This window comes from Cupressus sempervirens, chromosome 5, assembly GCF_028749045.1.
Source record: "Cupressus sempervirens isolate cs-2001-9-10 chromosome 5, ASM2874904v1, whole genome shotgun sequence".
NCBI lineage: Eukaryota > Viridiplantae > Streptophyta > Pinopsida > Cupressales > Cupressaceae > Cupressus > Cupressus sempervirens.
Window position 1 is genome coordinate 388286800 of NC_143122.1, and position 15989 is coordinate 388302788.

The 15989-nt window shown below is 34.8% G+C and overlaps 1 protein-coding gene across 1 annotated transcript; it reads right to left on the reverse strand.

Annotated features, from left to right (window-relative positions):
- Positions 1-1177: 1177 nt before the first annotated feature.
- Positions 1178-4740, reverse strand: LOC149556415 (phenylalanine ammonia-lyase 2-like). Its single transcript, XM_089830715.1, has one exon. The coding sequence runs from the start codon at positions 3851-3853 to the stop codon at positions 1520-1522; it is 2334 nt and encodes a 777-aa protein (XP_089686841.1). The 5' UTR covers positions 3854-4740; the 3' UTR covers positions 1178-1519.
- Positions 4741-15989: the final 11249 nt, after the last annotated feature.

Genomic DNA, 15989 nt, shown 5'->3' on the forward strand with positions numbered 1-15989 from the left:
CTTTCAAGTTGCAAGTTTCATTACTTAAAAGTTAGATTCTTTTCTTAAAAATTTGTTAGTTGTTCATGAGCATTTTAATCTGCATTAGATCATATTTATTTACAGCTGAAAAGCAATATAGACTTAAATCCAAATTTTTAAACCGTTATTGAATTCTATGTCATGTGAATGTGAATTTTAATTCAGTTAGTTTAATGATGATGTTAGTTAGAAGAAAACCAGCTATTACAATTGACCTATAACTTTACATGGAATTATATAGGTCAAATTTTCACAAGTTGCCCATTAAATGTAATGGACCAATTGTTGTCATCCATATGTTGGTTCTATTGCCATTTTATTTTCTTTGTTAGTATTATATGTAGATTAACTACTAATTAATGTATTATGGCTACCAACTTCCAAATTACCAATATCTCTCTCATGAAAAATATCCATATTACTCCAAACCTTAATTTTCTTCCTCTAATATGCATGTTTGTATATTATTATTTTTCACATAAAATATTTAGGATAAGGCAAATACATTTCCTAAGTCTTGTAACAAAGGAGTGACTTCAACAAGAGCATCTTCATCCAACAAACTCCCACAGCACAAACTTTAGAATGTTTATATTTCTATCAATTCCTACGATGAAAACGCAACTAGATATAATGAACCAATGTCATTAGTTTTATGTGAATACTTCCTATTGAATTCTTGCCCTTTGTCCACCTTATTGAGTGTACTTTCAACCTTTCCAAGTATCTTCTTTTTGCATAAGGCAGAGCTATATTACAACTCTTAGACAAGTTTGTATTTTATGAATGTTACTACTCATCAAAAAAACATAACATTATTTTGAAAGGAGTTCAAATCTAAGAGAAATCATTTGTTGAAACAATCTATATGTGTAAATATATGTATATATTTTATTAGAAATTTTTATTTAGATGAGAACCTCTTGAAATGACAAAATTGAACAAAATAATGCAAGAACAATTCAAGGTGAAAAAAATTATCTCAGCTACTATATAAGAAAACCTTGAGCCTTTAACCAACGAAACCACCCTTTTGAAATTTTCTTATAGTTAAATATCTATTAACTCAACGATATATTTTAACTTACAAATATGAAACTATCCTTTGGTTAATTCAGGTAAATAAGAATATTCATAGGAGCGAAGCAAGACGAGGTTTCAAAAGCTATGCATCTGTATTTGGAAAGGGAGAATTCTAGGAAACGTGAAGTGTAGAGTTATTTGAGCCTGATTGGGGTATTTTCTAACCATTGAAGGCAGTATTGCAATGTATAAAACAGAGACAGTGAAAGCATTGCCCGGGCCCTCATGACAACAGCGAGCAACCCGAGAGCTTTCAATTGAAAGAACATCGCTAAGAAGATGAAAAATCGACTGTATCAGACTTACTATCTACTGTGTAACAGAGAACCCTGAAAATTTTGCATAAGCCCTCCGCAATTAGGAGAAAATGGGTCAATTAGAGTCCAGCAAGAAGAAAGAAGAGCGGAGAGAGATCTCAGAGGGTGGCATTTGCAGTGTTCCAGAATCCTCTGCCGCTGGTGGCGGAGGGCGATTTGGCGGTGTCAAACCAGGACCAATACGAGGAATTGAATGGCGCGGGTGAGAGTGGAGGATGCTGTGAACGCGGAGTGAAGGGCCCTGCAGATCCCCGCCACGTCTCCAGACATTTCATCAACACCTCTCCAAACAGATTCTGCGGCTCACAGATCCCCCTGTACACTTTCTCAATGTCTTCCCCGGGGCTCCGCACCTTTGCGCCGCTCAGCAACTCCGTCCCCATTTGGGATCTCACGAATTTGTAGATCGGGTAAGTCCTGCATTTCTTGATTCTGTTCGGGATGGGGAAATCGTTTGCATGAAATTTGTCCCTGGCAAGGGGGATTTCTTCGTCCAGCCGGGATTTTAGTTCCTTCTGAAAGATTGGAATCCGGCGGAACAGAAGTGCGTTCTTATTGCTGTTGTCGATGTCGTCTTCAGGGGATTCAAAGGCCTTTTCGACCAGAACTTCACGGAGCTGAAGCATTAGGGCATAACTAGGGTTTGATGGATCGTCAATGTAGGAGAAAACTGGTTGATGATCCACAACCTGGAGGAGCTCCTTCTCGCAGAATCGTGTCGGAAGAAGAGATCCATCTTCGGCACTGGTAAGAGTCTTTCTGGCTGTCTGTAAAACCACATGTTTGACTACGGCCCGCATGTTTTCCTCCAAATGGCGGAGATCCACGGCCTGGCAGAGCGCCACCATGTAAGTAGCAGACATGAGCTTGAGGATCTGAATGGCCTCTGCAGTTTTCCGGGCTGAAATTAGCCCTAGCGAATTCACATCCTGGTTGTGTTGCTCCGCGCTCTGGACATGGGTCGTAACAGGGGAGGCCAGGTACTGGAGCTCCGATGTGTAAGAAGCCATGGCGATCTCTGCCCCTTTGAAGCCGTAATCGAGGCTCGGATTAGGCCCGCCGGAGAGATTCGAAGGCAGGCCATTGTTGTAGTAATCGCAGACCAGCTCTGAGAATTGGGCAAACATGAGTTTCCCGATGGCAGCCAAGGCGATTCGGGTGTTGTCCATGGAAACCCCAATTGGGGTCCCCTGGAAATTGCCGCCATGGAGGGCCATATCTCGGGCCACATCGATCAAGGGGTTGTCGTTGACAGAATTGATCTCGCGCTCAATTGAATGCGTAGCCATGCGAATGACCTCGATTTGGGGGCCGAGCCATTGCGGGGATGTTCTCAGGGCGTACCGATCCTGCTTGGGCTTGCTCAGCGGATCCATCTCCTGCAACTTGACATAATCGCTGCCGTCCAGAAGAAACTCCATTACTGCGGCCGCTTCAATTTGGCCAGGATGGTGTTTCAATTCATGGGTGAGCGGGTCTGTGAATTCGGGCTTCCCCTGCATCACTTCGCAGAACAGGGCAGACATGATTTCCGCCATGACGGCCATCAGATTGGCGTCGAAGCACACGGAGGATGCCACGGCCGATCCGACGGCGGTCCCATTGACGAGCGCGAGTCCTTCTTTGGGCTGCAACTCAAAAGGGCCGCCATTAATGGCGGCTCTCTTGAGCGCCTCCAGGGCACCGATCTCCTCGCCATGTTCCGTCATGGCTCTCGAATTCGGGCGCCCGGTGAGCAATCCCGCAATGTAGGAGAGCGGAACAAGGTCTCCGGAAGCCGTGATCGTTCCTCTGAGGGGCACTTTGGGAGTAATGTTACAATCCATGAGCTTCTGCAGAGCCTCAAGAACTTCCCACCGGATGCCAGAGTAGCCCTGCATGAGGGTATTCGCCCTTACAAGCATGGCCGCCTTTGTGTACTCGCATGGCAGCTGTAGATCCCCGCTGCCCAAAACACCCGCATTGAGGAACCTGATCAGCTCCCTCTGCAAATCCACTGCCTTGTTTGTTCGCCTGTGAGATGTGGCTCCGAATCCCGTTGTGACACCGTATGTGTCTGTTCCTTTTGCGATGTTGTTGGCTACCCATCTTGCGCTCTCCTCCACTCGCCCTTTCGCGCTTGCCTCGTCCAACTCGACCCTCACCTCCTTTCTCCGTGTCACAGCGGTCACCTGACCCACTGTCAGGGTCGTGCCACGGAGGACTACTTTCTGTGCCTGGTAGAATTGTCGAATCATTCTTCGTACTTCCTCCAGGTGGCTGCACTCCATTGCCTCCGCGGCTCTCTTCCAGTGAGGTGGATTGCTTACGTGTCCCACGCCTTCCACGTGGATCGGGTTCACCCCGCCCACTGGCAACGGCAGAGTTGGCGGCCGGCATAGCTCTCTAGCCTTAGTAGCATTGGAGTCATTGTTGACATTGCTACCAGACATACTTGTGACCTTTCTTTGAAAAATATAAATTCTCTATTACTAGACTAACTTAAACTCTGTTCCAACTTGGTTCAGAGAACAACTCTCTACAAGCTTATACAGCAATCTAATTTTCTCCTAGAAGAGAGTTTGTTGTGACTAAATTGATTGTTGAACCATCCAAAGTAGACCAAAGTAGTGGAAATTGATTGAGAAGTGAGGTTCACTAATGACATACACTATGAAACTATTCTCTAAAAGCCACATAAACTATACTATATAGCATAAAACTTGAACTCAGAACTCCATTTCCAATACAGCTTTTGCAGCATAAACAGCTCAAAAGTAAGTCTTTCAAATGATTCTCCACAAACTTATACTGCAATCTAATTATCCAGAGAAGAGCTCTCAGTTTGCAGTGAATAAATTGATGAGTGAAGCACGGTATTTATAATAATTGCTATAAGTTTAGCACCAAGCGGGAAACGGAATTGGTAAAGATGGGCGGCGTCTGCAGTCAAAGTCAAGCGAAAATTTTGCTGTAGTGTGTGGTGAATGAGGCCACTCAAAAGGGGTTGGTGTAGGCGGCTATTTTATCCGCTCAAGTTTGAACCTGTCATTTTTTTCCGCTTCACTATGCAAATATGTTTTTCATTTGCTTATTTTGTTTCGTTTTATCTTCATCGTCCATGAAAAAACATAAAGAATCTCACGTGTGCCCAAGGAAGTGGGCTGAAAATGATGGTTTTATTTGAATTCAGAAGTCTGGATCAGCTACGAAATTTCCTAGCATGGTGACTAAAGCTTAGAGAGCGTCTTTACCGACCTTATTCGCACTGTTCGTTTGGCAGCGCGGTCAAATGTCTCCTTCTTCCCCGGTCTTTGAGAAAGAAATGGAATTTCTATATTAGTAGAAAATGACTTATCATGGCAATGAATATGGGAGACACGAGGTACAATTTTTTTTTTAAAAGTCCACATAACATTACAAAACAAAATAAAATATGGTTAAAATCAATTAAAAGTAAAAAAAGAAAACATTGAATTTTTCTTTTTGAAACATTGAGACACAACATTAGAACATTCAATACATCATATATAATATCAAATGAAATATAGAGCATTATTTTAAATTTAATTTATGATATATTATAAACTATAGAATATTAATTCAATATGTACAATATCAAAGTCTCTTAGTTATAACTCTAGGCCTAATCATAATTGAAGCATACCTAACTTGTCTAATCATGAACATAAGTTTAACCCTAATCGTAATCCAATCTTAGCCATAATTAAGTATAAATTAAAACTTGTATACATTACTTTGTAACTTACACTTGAGGAATGCATATAAAGTTATGATGTCTTAAGGAGACATAAATAAATTTAACTATATATCAAAACGATTGAAGAAAAACAATTGTACATCAAAATCATAAATAGCTCTAATTAAACCTTAGTCCTAATTGTAGATCACTTACTATTTAAGTAGATGGTACATGTGCTTTATTTCATTCTATTGGTTTGTGTACATACATGTGTTTAAATATGCTCAAGAGTAAATTATAAATGTCATTTCTTTGTCATTTTTCTTTTTAATATAATTATTAAAGAAGTTTATCAACAAGAACAACCAAGATAAGTTAAACCAAGTGGGCAGCCAAACCACAAATGTGTTGACCAAGATCAACAACAAATTACAGGATTATAAAGAGTGTCATTTACAAAGTATTTAGAGGCAATATGCTATGGCACAAGAAAAACTAAGAATTGGAGAACCCAATTATTGATAACTATACTTGTTTATACTATTGACTTCAGGATCTGTTCTATCGTTGTTTCCATGATCCATTATAGACTCCAGGTTTAGTCTATGATTTCCATCAACCATGTTAGAGGTGACATTACTTGCAGCGTGGTCCCCTTCATCAATAAACAGTTCTTGATTGATCGTTGGGCTCTCTTGATCAGTCCTCGGGCTCACAATGTCATTTTGAGCAATGCTTTCCAATCCCTCATAAGCTTTAATGTCCTTGCAGAATATAACTAAGGCTCCATCCTTAAACAACAAATTGAATATTTCTCTTGAGATTCCCAAAGCGATAGTAACCTGTGACATAATATAGAAATGTGTAAGTTTATGCTTAAAATCGATAATATTTCACTTCTTGTTTTGGAAAATCTCCTCATTCCTCTTGTTACATCCCAATTTTTGACCCAACTTAAATGTTCATATAACTATTGAGGTTTCTCGTGAAGTCAGCTGGCAGTTGGAATTTGTTATAATCATGTGAAATGGTAAGATGGTTAATCACTATATTTTCATATAAAGATGACATGCTAGCTAATTGTTATGATGATATTTTAAAGCTATTATGGATAGTTATGTATCATGAATTCATGGGAATTGAAAAGGTGGTTAGCCCTTATGATCATTTATAATTAATAACTTGTTATGGTAATATGATTTAACTATAGAGAATTTCATTATAGGGAGCACATTAAAGGGGTGGAAGCATTGTCAAAAAGGAATTGGGCACAGGGGCATCACCATCACTAAGCAAATGGATATGAATCTTGAATCACCATGGTTAAGGACCTAGTGATTGTATAATAGGATACAATTATTGAACACGCATGAACTATTGGTTAACCTTAAAATGTTTTAACTTAATCAAAGTACATACCTTTAATGATTTATGATTAACATTCTTATCACTTCAATATAATACATATTTATGTATGTGCACATACATATAAAAATAAGGTGACACCATAGTATTAATTTATACAAGATCATATCTATTAAAATATGTATATTTAAATGTGTGTACACCATGAGAAGATAAGGAGATAAAATAATCTTCCATGTGAAACACGTACTTAGATATACATATGTCATGCCCCTCCAGGGAACCCAAAAGAAACTAACCTAAAGTTTCACTGAGTTTGCTAAGCAATTTTTTAAAAAAGAGAACAATTATAAACAACAGCAGATAATACAACAGAAGCAATAACATTAAGAGATAAAATAGTAGCGGAAGCATTAACTCACATACATAAGAACCATCGTAAATAGATTACATCTCTTAGGGTTTTGTGACATTGAATCACATTTAAGTTTAATTAATATTAAATCTAACATATAACACATCTATATTAAAGAATATCTACAAGTACAAATTCCATTTAAACAATATACAATTATCTTGAATGCCACTTGGCAATAACCAGAATGCACAATCATCCACTGTACAGGTCATAAGGTATGAAAGGTTGAAGTAATATACATCATGAAATAGATTACATCATCTCGTAAGATCTATGAAATCAAATACAATACACTTAGAATATAACCATCCATCATATAAATACAAGATCAGATAAAAAGGAATGTCTGCACAAACACATGCAACAACGACATCCAACAGTCAAATCTTAATGGCATAAGAAAAAGAACTACCACTCGACCTTGTGAAACCCAAAAAGGTCCACTCCCACCATGTTGAGGAGATGGTCTCAAGTCCCATACAGGATAACAAACTCAAATGTCAAAACCAACATCTAGGTTCAAGGAATCATCTGAAAGAAAACTATCTCAAAGGGTACCAAGACACAAGTATCAACTAATCCCAAAGGCAACACAAACACGTAGGAAATCTAATATGCAAGTGGTCAAGCGTCATCGCATGAGCCAACTCTAATGTTATCCTGTCTAGTCTTTTAATACTCTAGACCCCCTAGTGTCTCTATGCGGCATCAACATCCTTTCGTACAGACAAGGCATACTAATAAGTCAGTTCTAAGGATACCCTGGTAGTATTTTAATACTCCAGACCCCCCAGTGACTTTTTGTGATACCAATATCTTATTAATTCATTTTAAACCCATTTAATGAAATGTTATCACTTATTAAAATAACCTACAATGGGGTACCTGCTAGCCTCTTTAGGGTCTCAGTCTCCATTGCAAGTCACTTCCCATCATGACATACAAATAACCTACCCTAAGCTTAGCAAAAGCAAAAGATCTCAAATGACCATAACCACACAACAGTTCTTAAACAAGCCATTGGAAATATATAGAAAACATCATTGATCCAAATCATAGATTTCACCAATACGATCATCCTAAATAGGACTGATCCAAAGTCAAGTAAACATAAACCAAACCATGACATAACATGTCATCACCAAAAATAAATCATTTAATCACCTCGGTCCTATATAAGCAATTGGCAAACAATCAAGGATAATTGATTGAAGACTCAAAAGTTATACCAGAAAGGTCATACCATTCACTTCAGTTCTACACAAGAGTAATTGAAAGCAATAACAAAACATCTGATCAACTCAGCATAGAGCACACATGACACATCACCATGGTCAGGTATAAAAGATCGTAATCAAAACATCATCATGACATTATAGACAAAACTCCCAAGCCTCTGGTAAACATCTTAATTGGTCAAAGCTAAGACAACCCCGGAAACCATAACAATAAACCACACATCATAAAGGTTACATACAAAAGTCATTTCCATAATTCATTAGGTTTTGGAAAACACACAATTTAATTTTCACTATAAGTTTCCAAGTTCTCATTTTCGTTTCCAAATATTACAATTGATAGGGTTTTCGATTTATAATACAAGGTTTATATTTTCATTTCATTTTAAGTCATAGATTTGCTAGCATTCTCGAGTCCACACAACTCTCAACACTCAACAAAACATAACAAGTTGTTTAAACATAGTTTTAATAGTTCAATTTGTTATCAACATAAGAGTTCAATAATCATACACATAACAGTTTTTGTCTTTTCAAAGTATTATATTACTAAAGTTCTTGAATCATAAAATTAATAGATTCATGATTCTTATTAAAAGTCAATTTAAATATGATATTGAACTGTCAACCAACACCCAAGTTTACTAAAATAAACTTTTCTCAATTTCAACTATCCATATACTGTACGTATACATTTTAATAATAAATTAATTAATAACTTCAAATGAATATTGTTAAAATTAAATCAATAATCAATAATCAATAATTTATTAAAGATAATACTCATCAATTTATTAATAAAATAACTTATATTAAATTATCAATAAAATAATTATTAACTAATAATAATAAAATAATTAATAATAATAATACTTTTTTAACATTTAATAATTAATAATATTTATTGAAATTTAATTTAACATAAATAAAAATGTTATTTAAAATTTTAATAAAACTAAATAATAAAGAATTAAAATTAAAAGCAAACTTCCTAATAACATTTATAGCCCGTCAACTTGTTGTCACAGCAGCTCTACTGACGTAGTAACAGTGTAGTGCCTGCCCCTAAGTTACATTTTTGCTATCATTGCCGAACTCTTATAGGCCAGTTTTATGCTTGATTACTAGCAGTATTCTTTTGAGATTATTAGATATTGTTTTACATTCAGCTAATTATATGATGAGATTACTTGGTACTTTATATTTCATGTATGCATGATGATTATCACAGTGTTTGCAATAATTGATGATGATTAGTTAGATGGTTTATTATCATATGTGCTCTCTTATGGATACTTACCCCATACTGCATGTGCATGGTGTGCGTGTTTTTTTTTCTTTATGTATGACATTTCTGATGTGGTTAAAGAAGGGAGTCGTAGTCACCTACTAATCAGAATCTACACGATGCACCACTTCCTACCATTGCCTATTTAGCTTAGTATATATTGTATTTGTACATGCGTGGATTTTATGCAGGTTGCAGGTGCTGAGTATCGACTTCCTTGAATTGCCAGGATGAGCGTACCCTATCGCATTATCTCAATGGTAAGAGAGGGAAGATAAATTCTTAAGTCCAAATCCTAAACCCTTAAGCCATTTGTCCTAATAGATAATTAGGACAAGTATCTGAGTCAATGTACCCTCTGAATGTGTCGGATGACATTAATTCATGATTATAACCCTTTAGTTTGATTTTGTATGTGTTTTTCTATGATGAGTTTTCATGTTTTACTTTATGAGTCCTTGGTAAATTTTCTATTAATTAAGTCTAATTAAAAGATTTAATTAATGATTTAATTTAATGAAAAATTATGATGATATTTTAATATTTAATTAATTTAAAAATTAATTAAATAAAAAAATTAAATTTGAAGATAAAAGTTATAAGAACAAATTTAGAACGTGATAATATTTATTTAATTTAATAATAATATATTTAGAGTTCATTTTTGAATAAATGCTAAATATTATTATTAGTTAAGTTAATAAATATTTTATCAATTAAGTTTCGAAAATAAATTAAAAGTGAAAAGAAATTAATTTATTACAAGTTTTAAGTTCGCATGATGTGTGCATGAGATTAAAATATAAGAAATTAATAAGACAAGTGAATTTAATAAAGATATTTTAATTTGCGTAAAGTGTGCATGAGATTGAAAATTAATAAATCAATTAAAAAGAAGTTGAGTGAAAATTAAATAAAGTAATTTAATTAATTAATGAATGTGCATGGAAAAGATAAAGAAAGGTAAATAAAAGTTAATAATGAGTTAAGGGTCATGATCAAGGAGTTCTCTGGGGTGAACGCACAATTAGTGCCTCAATTTTTGGGAGAGAACTCTATATCACAACTTGGGGTTTCATTTTTGAATACCCGTGAATTTTGGAGAATGAAGAAATTTTCGGAAAGGAGAAGGTTCTAGGAGGAGGAATTTTCTCTACAGTTTTCTAGGGCATAGCGATTAGCATCAGTGTCGAGGTAGACGCTTGTGATTTTTGCATATTTTAATACGCTCTTTCTCTTTCCTGTCTTCATCATGTCTGTTAATGGTTGTCTAAATATTTCTCTATGACAAATCTTTCAATCTTGTAATTTGAAATTTGGGCATGTGTGTTGTTTTCGTTTGGTTATGGGAGATTAAAATATCATTGCAATCCTTACTCAATAGAATCAAATTTGGAAATTAAATCGGGATTTGGGTTTGAATTAACATGGAATTGAGAAATTAAATTTGGGAAGGGTTTGAATTTGAAAATGAAAATCCTAGATTGAAAATTCGAATAGTTGATAGTGATTCTCCTATCAGACTATATTTGCAAATTCCATTTAAAAAAATAAAAATTATATATATATATATATATATATATATATATATATATATATATAGTAAAAAGGGAAATTGGTTGTAGGGATGAATTTTTATTAAATATAAAAATTTAGATAAAATAATACACATATTATTAAAAATTTGGAGGGGGGGAGGGAGGGGATTAATAGTTTAAGGTTTTATTAAAAAATAAATTTAAAAAAGAAAATTAATAAATAACTTACCCCACTTACTTGTGTCAGCGTTGTACATTGTTGACGCAGGTTGCGACGATAGTGGTACAATGTACCGCTACTAGCGCAAACCCTACATCAGCAAGGTACGCCACTCGGTAGCCCCTTTATGGGGAGGCCAGCGGCCTTTAACTCAAATATGCATTTTTTTTTAATTGTTATATGTTTTTAAATTATAATAAATTTAAATTGCAGTCAATTTTATTAAATTTTAATTAATATTATTATTTATTAATTATTAAATTATATTAATAATTATTAATTTTAATAAATTATTAATGAATGGTAATATAGTAGTCTTGTATAATTATTAATTAATTTAATTAAAAATTAGTTTAATTGAATTGAATTAATCATTAATATTGCTTAAAGAAGATATAGTGTTATCTTATTAATAAAATTGATTTTTAATTAAGTGGTATTATTGAAACATCAATGTTTATTATTTTAATAATTTAATTAATGACTACCCTTAGGTTATTTTGGAGGAAATTTACTTAAAAAGTCAAATAGGAGTAATGGTGCTTGTTATTTGAATATTAGGATGGGTTTAATTATTAGGGTAAACGATGAATCTTTTTACTTAAAATATACACTGAAACGAAAACTGAAACCCTTACATTTGAATTAACAATATATTTTCAAATCAAATTGAGCTATGAGACTATTATGCTTTCTATGTACTGTCTATGCTTTGGAGTTTCGGGTTGTCCTAGTATTGACCAGTCTTAGGATGTTACTAGAGGCTCGGGGGCTATGAGTTTGTGATGTTATGTTGATGTTTTGATCTCAATCTTTTAACCCAACCATGATAATGTGATGATATGCTCTATGATGAGTTTGTATTTATTGTTGTTATTGCCTTCCAGTCTTCTTGTGTGAAGTTGAGGTGTATGTATATGAGATACCTGACTTAATCATTTTTGAGTCTTCGATCAAATATATTTGAATTGCTTTCCAATCACTTTGATAGGACTGAGGTGTTTGTTTGGTTTGATCTTAGTGAAGTCATGTTGTGACATGTTTGACTTAACCATTTTGAGTTGTTGATCAGTATTATTGGGATACTTTCTGGTTGCTCGTTGAGAATCGATTGGTATTGTGATTTATCTTGGGATGTCTTCCAGTTGCTCGTAGAGAACTGATGTGATTATTATGATTATCTTTATGATGCTTTCCAGTCACTTGTATAGGACTGAAGTGATTTTACTATGATTCTATGATTTGTGATTTCATGAGCCTAGGGTAGGAAATCTATATTTAGTGTTAGGAAGTGGCTTGCAATGGGAGTCGGGGCCCTAAGTGGTTGCTAGGGTAATTCATTGTAAGTTGTTTAATAAGTGAAAACATTACACTAAATGAGAGTAAAATGAACCTAATAAGAGTCTTTGTATGTTCTCTCCCATGCCTCAGGTGCTAGTAAAGATTAGGATGGGAGTAGAGCGAACACTTGTTTGCGACCTTGCATTCCGTAGTATGCCTTGTCAGTATGAGAGGATACTAGTGGCTGCATAGGAATCGCTAGGGATCTGAGGGTCCTAAGAGACTACTCGAGTAACTCCAACATGATTCGTGCGATGAGACTTGCCTGCTTACATAGCAGGTTTCCTACGTGTCTTGTATGCCTCTAGGTATAGATGTCGACCTATCTTCGAACTATTTGAGTTAGAATACTTTTAGGATTTCCTGGACTTAGAGTGTACTTTTGATATGTGGATGATATCCTATTTGGGACTTGAGACTACGTCCTCAGCACAGTGGGAGTGGGCCATTTAGGTTCCACGTAGTCGGGTGATAGTGCTTTTTCACTCTTACGATTGAGATCTATTTGTAGTCAGCATGGCTAGAGAATTCCTTGTCTGCATTTACTTTCATTCTTTCTATGTATCATTTGATGGATGGTTATACTTTATGAGGGATGTTTATATCTTTTACGATGGATGGATGTATCATGTATAGTGGATGGTTTCATTTATTTTATTGTACTTTGTATCATGGATCTGAGGAGGATGATGTATTTCTATTTCTACATATGTATATTCTTTTAAGCCTTTCATACCCTGTCACATGTACAGTGGATGATTGAGCATTTCGAATTTAATTTGCCAAGAGACATTTGGAACAAATGTATATTAAATGGACATTGGACTTTATAATTATTCTTTCATATGGATGTGGTATTTGATGGACTTAGTATAAGATTAAGTTTATATGTGATTCAACATCTTGGGATCCTTAAGTAATGTAACCTGTTATGTATGATGTAGTTGATTGTAAGTTATTGCTTCTGCTATTATGTATTTGATGTGTATGTTATTCTTTCTTGTTTCAAAAAAAAAATGTTGGCAAATTTAGTAAAGCTTTAGGTTATTTCTTTTGGATCCCTTGGCGACGCGTTACAAACAGGTAATGCCTACAGCAGTATCCTGTTGTTACGGCAATAGAGACTGTCATGTGGAAAAATTAGAAAGCTCGCTGGTAGCTTGTAGGCATGGGAAGAGAAAAGAGGGGGTGGGGGGTGGTGGCCCCCACCCACCATAAAATTTAATTAATTTTTATGTTATTTTATATTTTATTTAAAAAACACAACAACCAAAACATGCCCTTCCCCATTTAAATTCACAAAATTTCATTTTTTAATATTTAATAATGTGATTACATAGTAATTACAAATTACTATTTAATTACATTATTTAATATTTTTATTTTTATTTTTAATTTCCAATATAAACTTAGTATACAAACCGAGATTAAATAGTCGAAATTGATAAAAACAAACTTGGTCAAAATCAATAAAATATTGTTTGTAGTATTCCATTTGAAAGACTAACCAAAAAGTAAAGACTAAATCTTTCTGGCAAAAGGAAACTCAAAGAAAAGATTTTCATAAGAATCTTGATAATTACATAAAGAAAAAACAATAAGTTGAAGGCTAACATTAGACAAAAAGGATCCCACATTATGTTTTTTGAGTGAGAGGAACCATCTAAAGAAAACAATTTTATGTTCAACAGGTGAGTGCCAAAACATTGAAAGATAAAGAGTCATCTTGAGTTTAACCAATTACATCTCCATTTATAATTAATGTGATCAATGATTCCCTCATAATTTTTAAGCATATTATAGATGTGTTTGCTTTTGCATTCATTAAGCTTTCTGTCATCTTCACATTTTAGATAGTCCATTATTTGTTGGGAATTCATCTTCTTTCATGGAAAAACTTGCCAACTACTTTAGTAATTGAGGCATAAGTCTTCTTTCAAGCCACAGGGACCTACTACTAATACAATCCCAGGACCCCATCTTCTCATCAACCAGAATATCTTGAATGAGAGAAATATCATTTTCATGCTAGATTTTAGCATAACAACATTGAGTGAGAGAAAGATTCTATTGTTAAGATAAATGCCCCATCAAATAAACTTGTCCTCAACATAGAAAGAAGGATTTTTTTGCACAACATACCTAGTTGATCATGGGTTTAACTTGGCACTAAGCCCTCCATATAGAAGAAAATATTTCATAACCAAACACTTTGATGTCAAACTCCCCAAAACCTATGACAACAATAGGGATATTATTCCATTATTTCCCCTTTCTTGGGATAGAGTTTGAAATATTATTTCTAATCAATATTTTATGAGGAACGTTCCCATTCATTACCTTAATAATCTGTTTAGAGGCAAGAGCATTGCCTTGAGCTTGTAAATATCTCAGTCCAAGACCTATAAGATTCTTGGGCGAGCAACACCACTCCCATTTAACATACTATATTTTCTTATTACCAATACCATTAGACCAAATAAATTCTCTAAGGATCCTTTCGAACTTGTTAGTATGAGATTTTGCAAAAATCTAAGTTCAAGCATAATAAATAGCATGAGAAGATAAGATTTATTGTACAACTTGAACTCTACCAACAATAGATAGCGAATTAGTTTGCCACTCAATACAATTGTTTTCAATTATTAGTAAAGATCCAAGACCACATATATTTGATAGAGGGCTTCACAGAAAATGGAATCCCCAAGTATCTTACCATAGTGTCAGGGCCAACCCATTTCCAATCCATCCCAGAATAATAGACTTACTAGGAGAGATTTTTGCCCCTGATGCATGGAAATACATCTACATCCTACTGAGGCTATTATTAAAGTTATTTTCATCAAGCTCCATAAATAAGGAGGTATCATCTGCAAATTGTTCAATTGCCATCTCATCATTGTTATGCAGTGTAATTCCTTTTATTGGTCAAATAAATAGTATTGACAAATGAGTGTCAACACACTTAACCATTTTCACCATACATGTTGAGTACTCAATAGATGTCGAGCCAAAATTTCAATAGGTACCGAGTCACATTTAGTGTCGAGTAGACTACAATATAACTCATGCCGAGCTAGATAGGAATTGTTCATGTGTTGAGTAACAAAATCATTCAGATGTCAAGCAACACATGTCGAGTGATACAGGACACAATAGGTGCCAAGCAAACTAGGAAATGTAATAGATGTCGAGCAATCCAAAAATAGTATGTGTCGAGCATCAGTAATACTTCATGTGTCGAGCAACACAGAATCAGCATAAGAGTTTGTGCCTACACAAACTAAGATGTAAATCATTTTTGGAGCCGACTTAGAGAAATCTCGAAGGAGAAAGAGGATAAGGATGAGTCATTTGAAATACCTATGAAATCTGCATGCAACCAATCAAGAAAATTGTGAAGGCATGCAACCAATGAGAAAAATGCAAAATATGAGCGGAAATTTGAGATTTAATATCGATCCTAGATCCATACCTA

Excerpts from the sequence above, each read along its gene's own strand:
- LOC149556415 (XM_089830715.1), bottom strand. The coding sequence starts at position 3,853 with ATGTCTGGTAGCAATGTCAACAATGACTCCAATGCTACTAAGGCTAGA.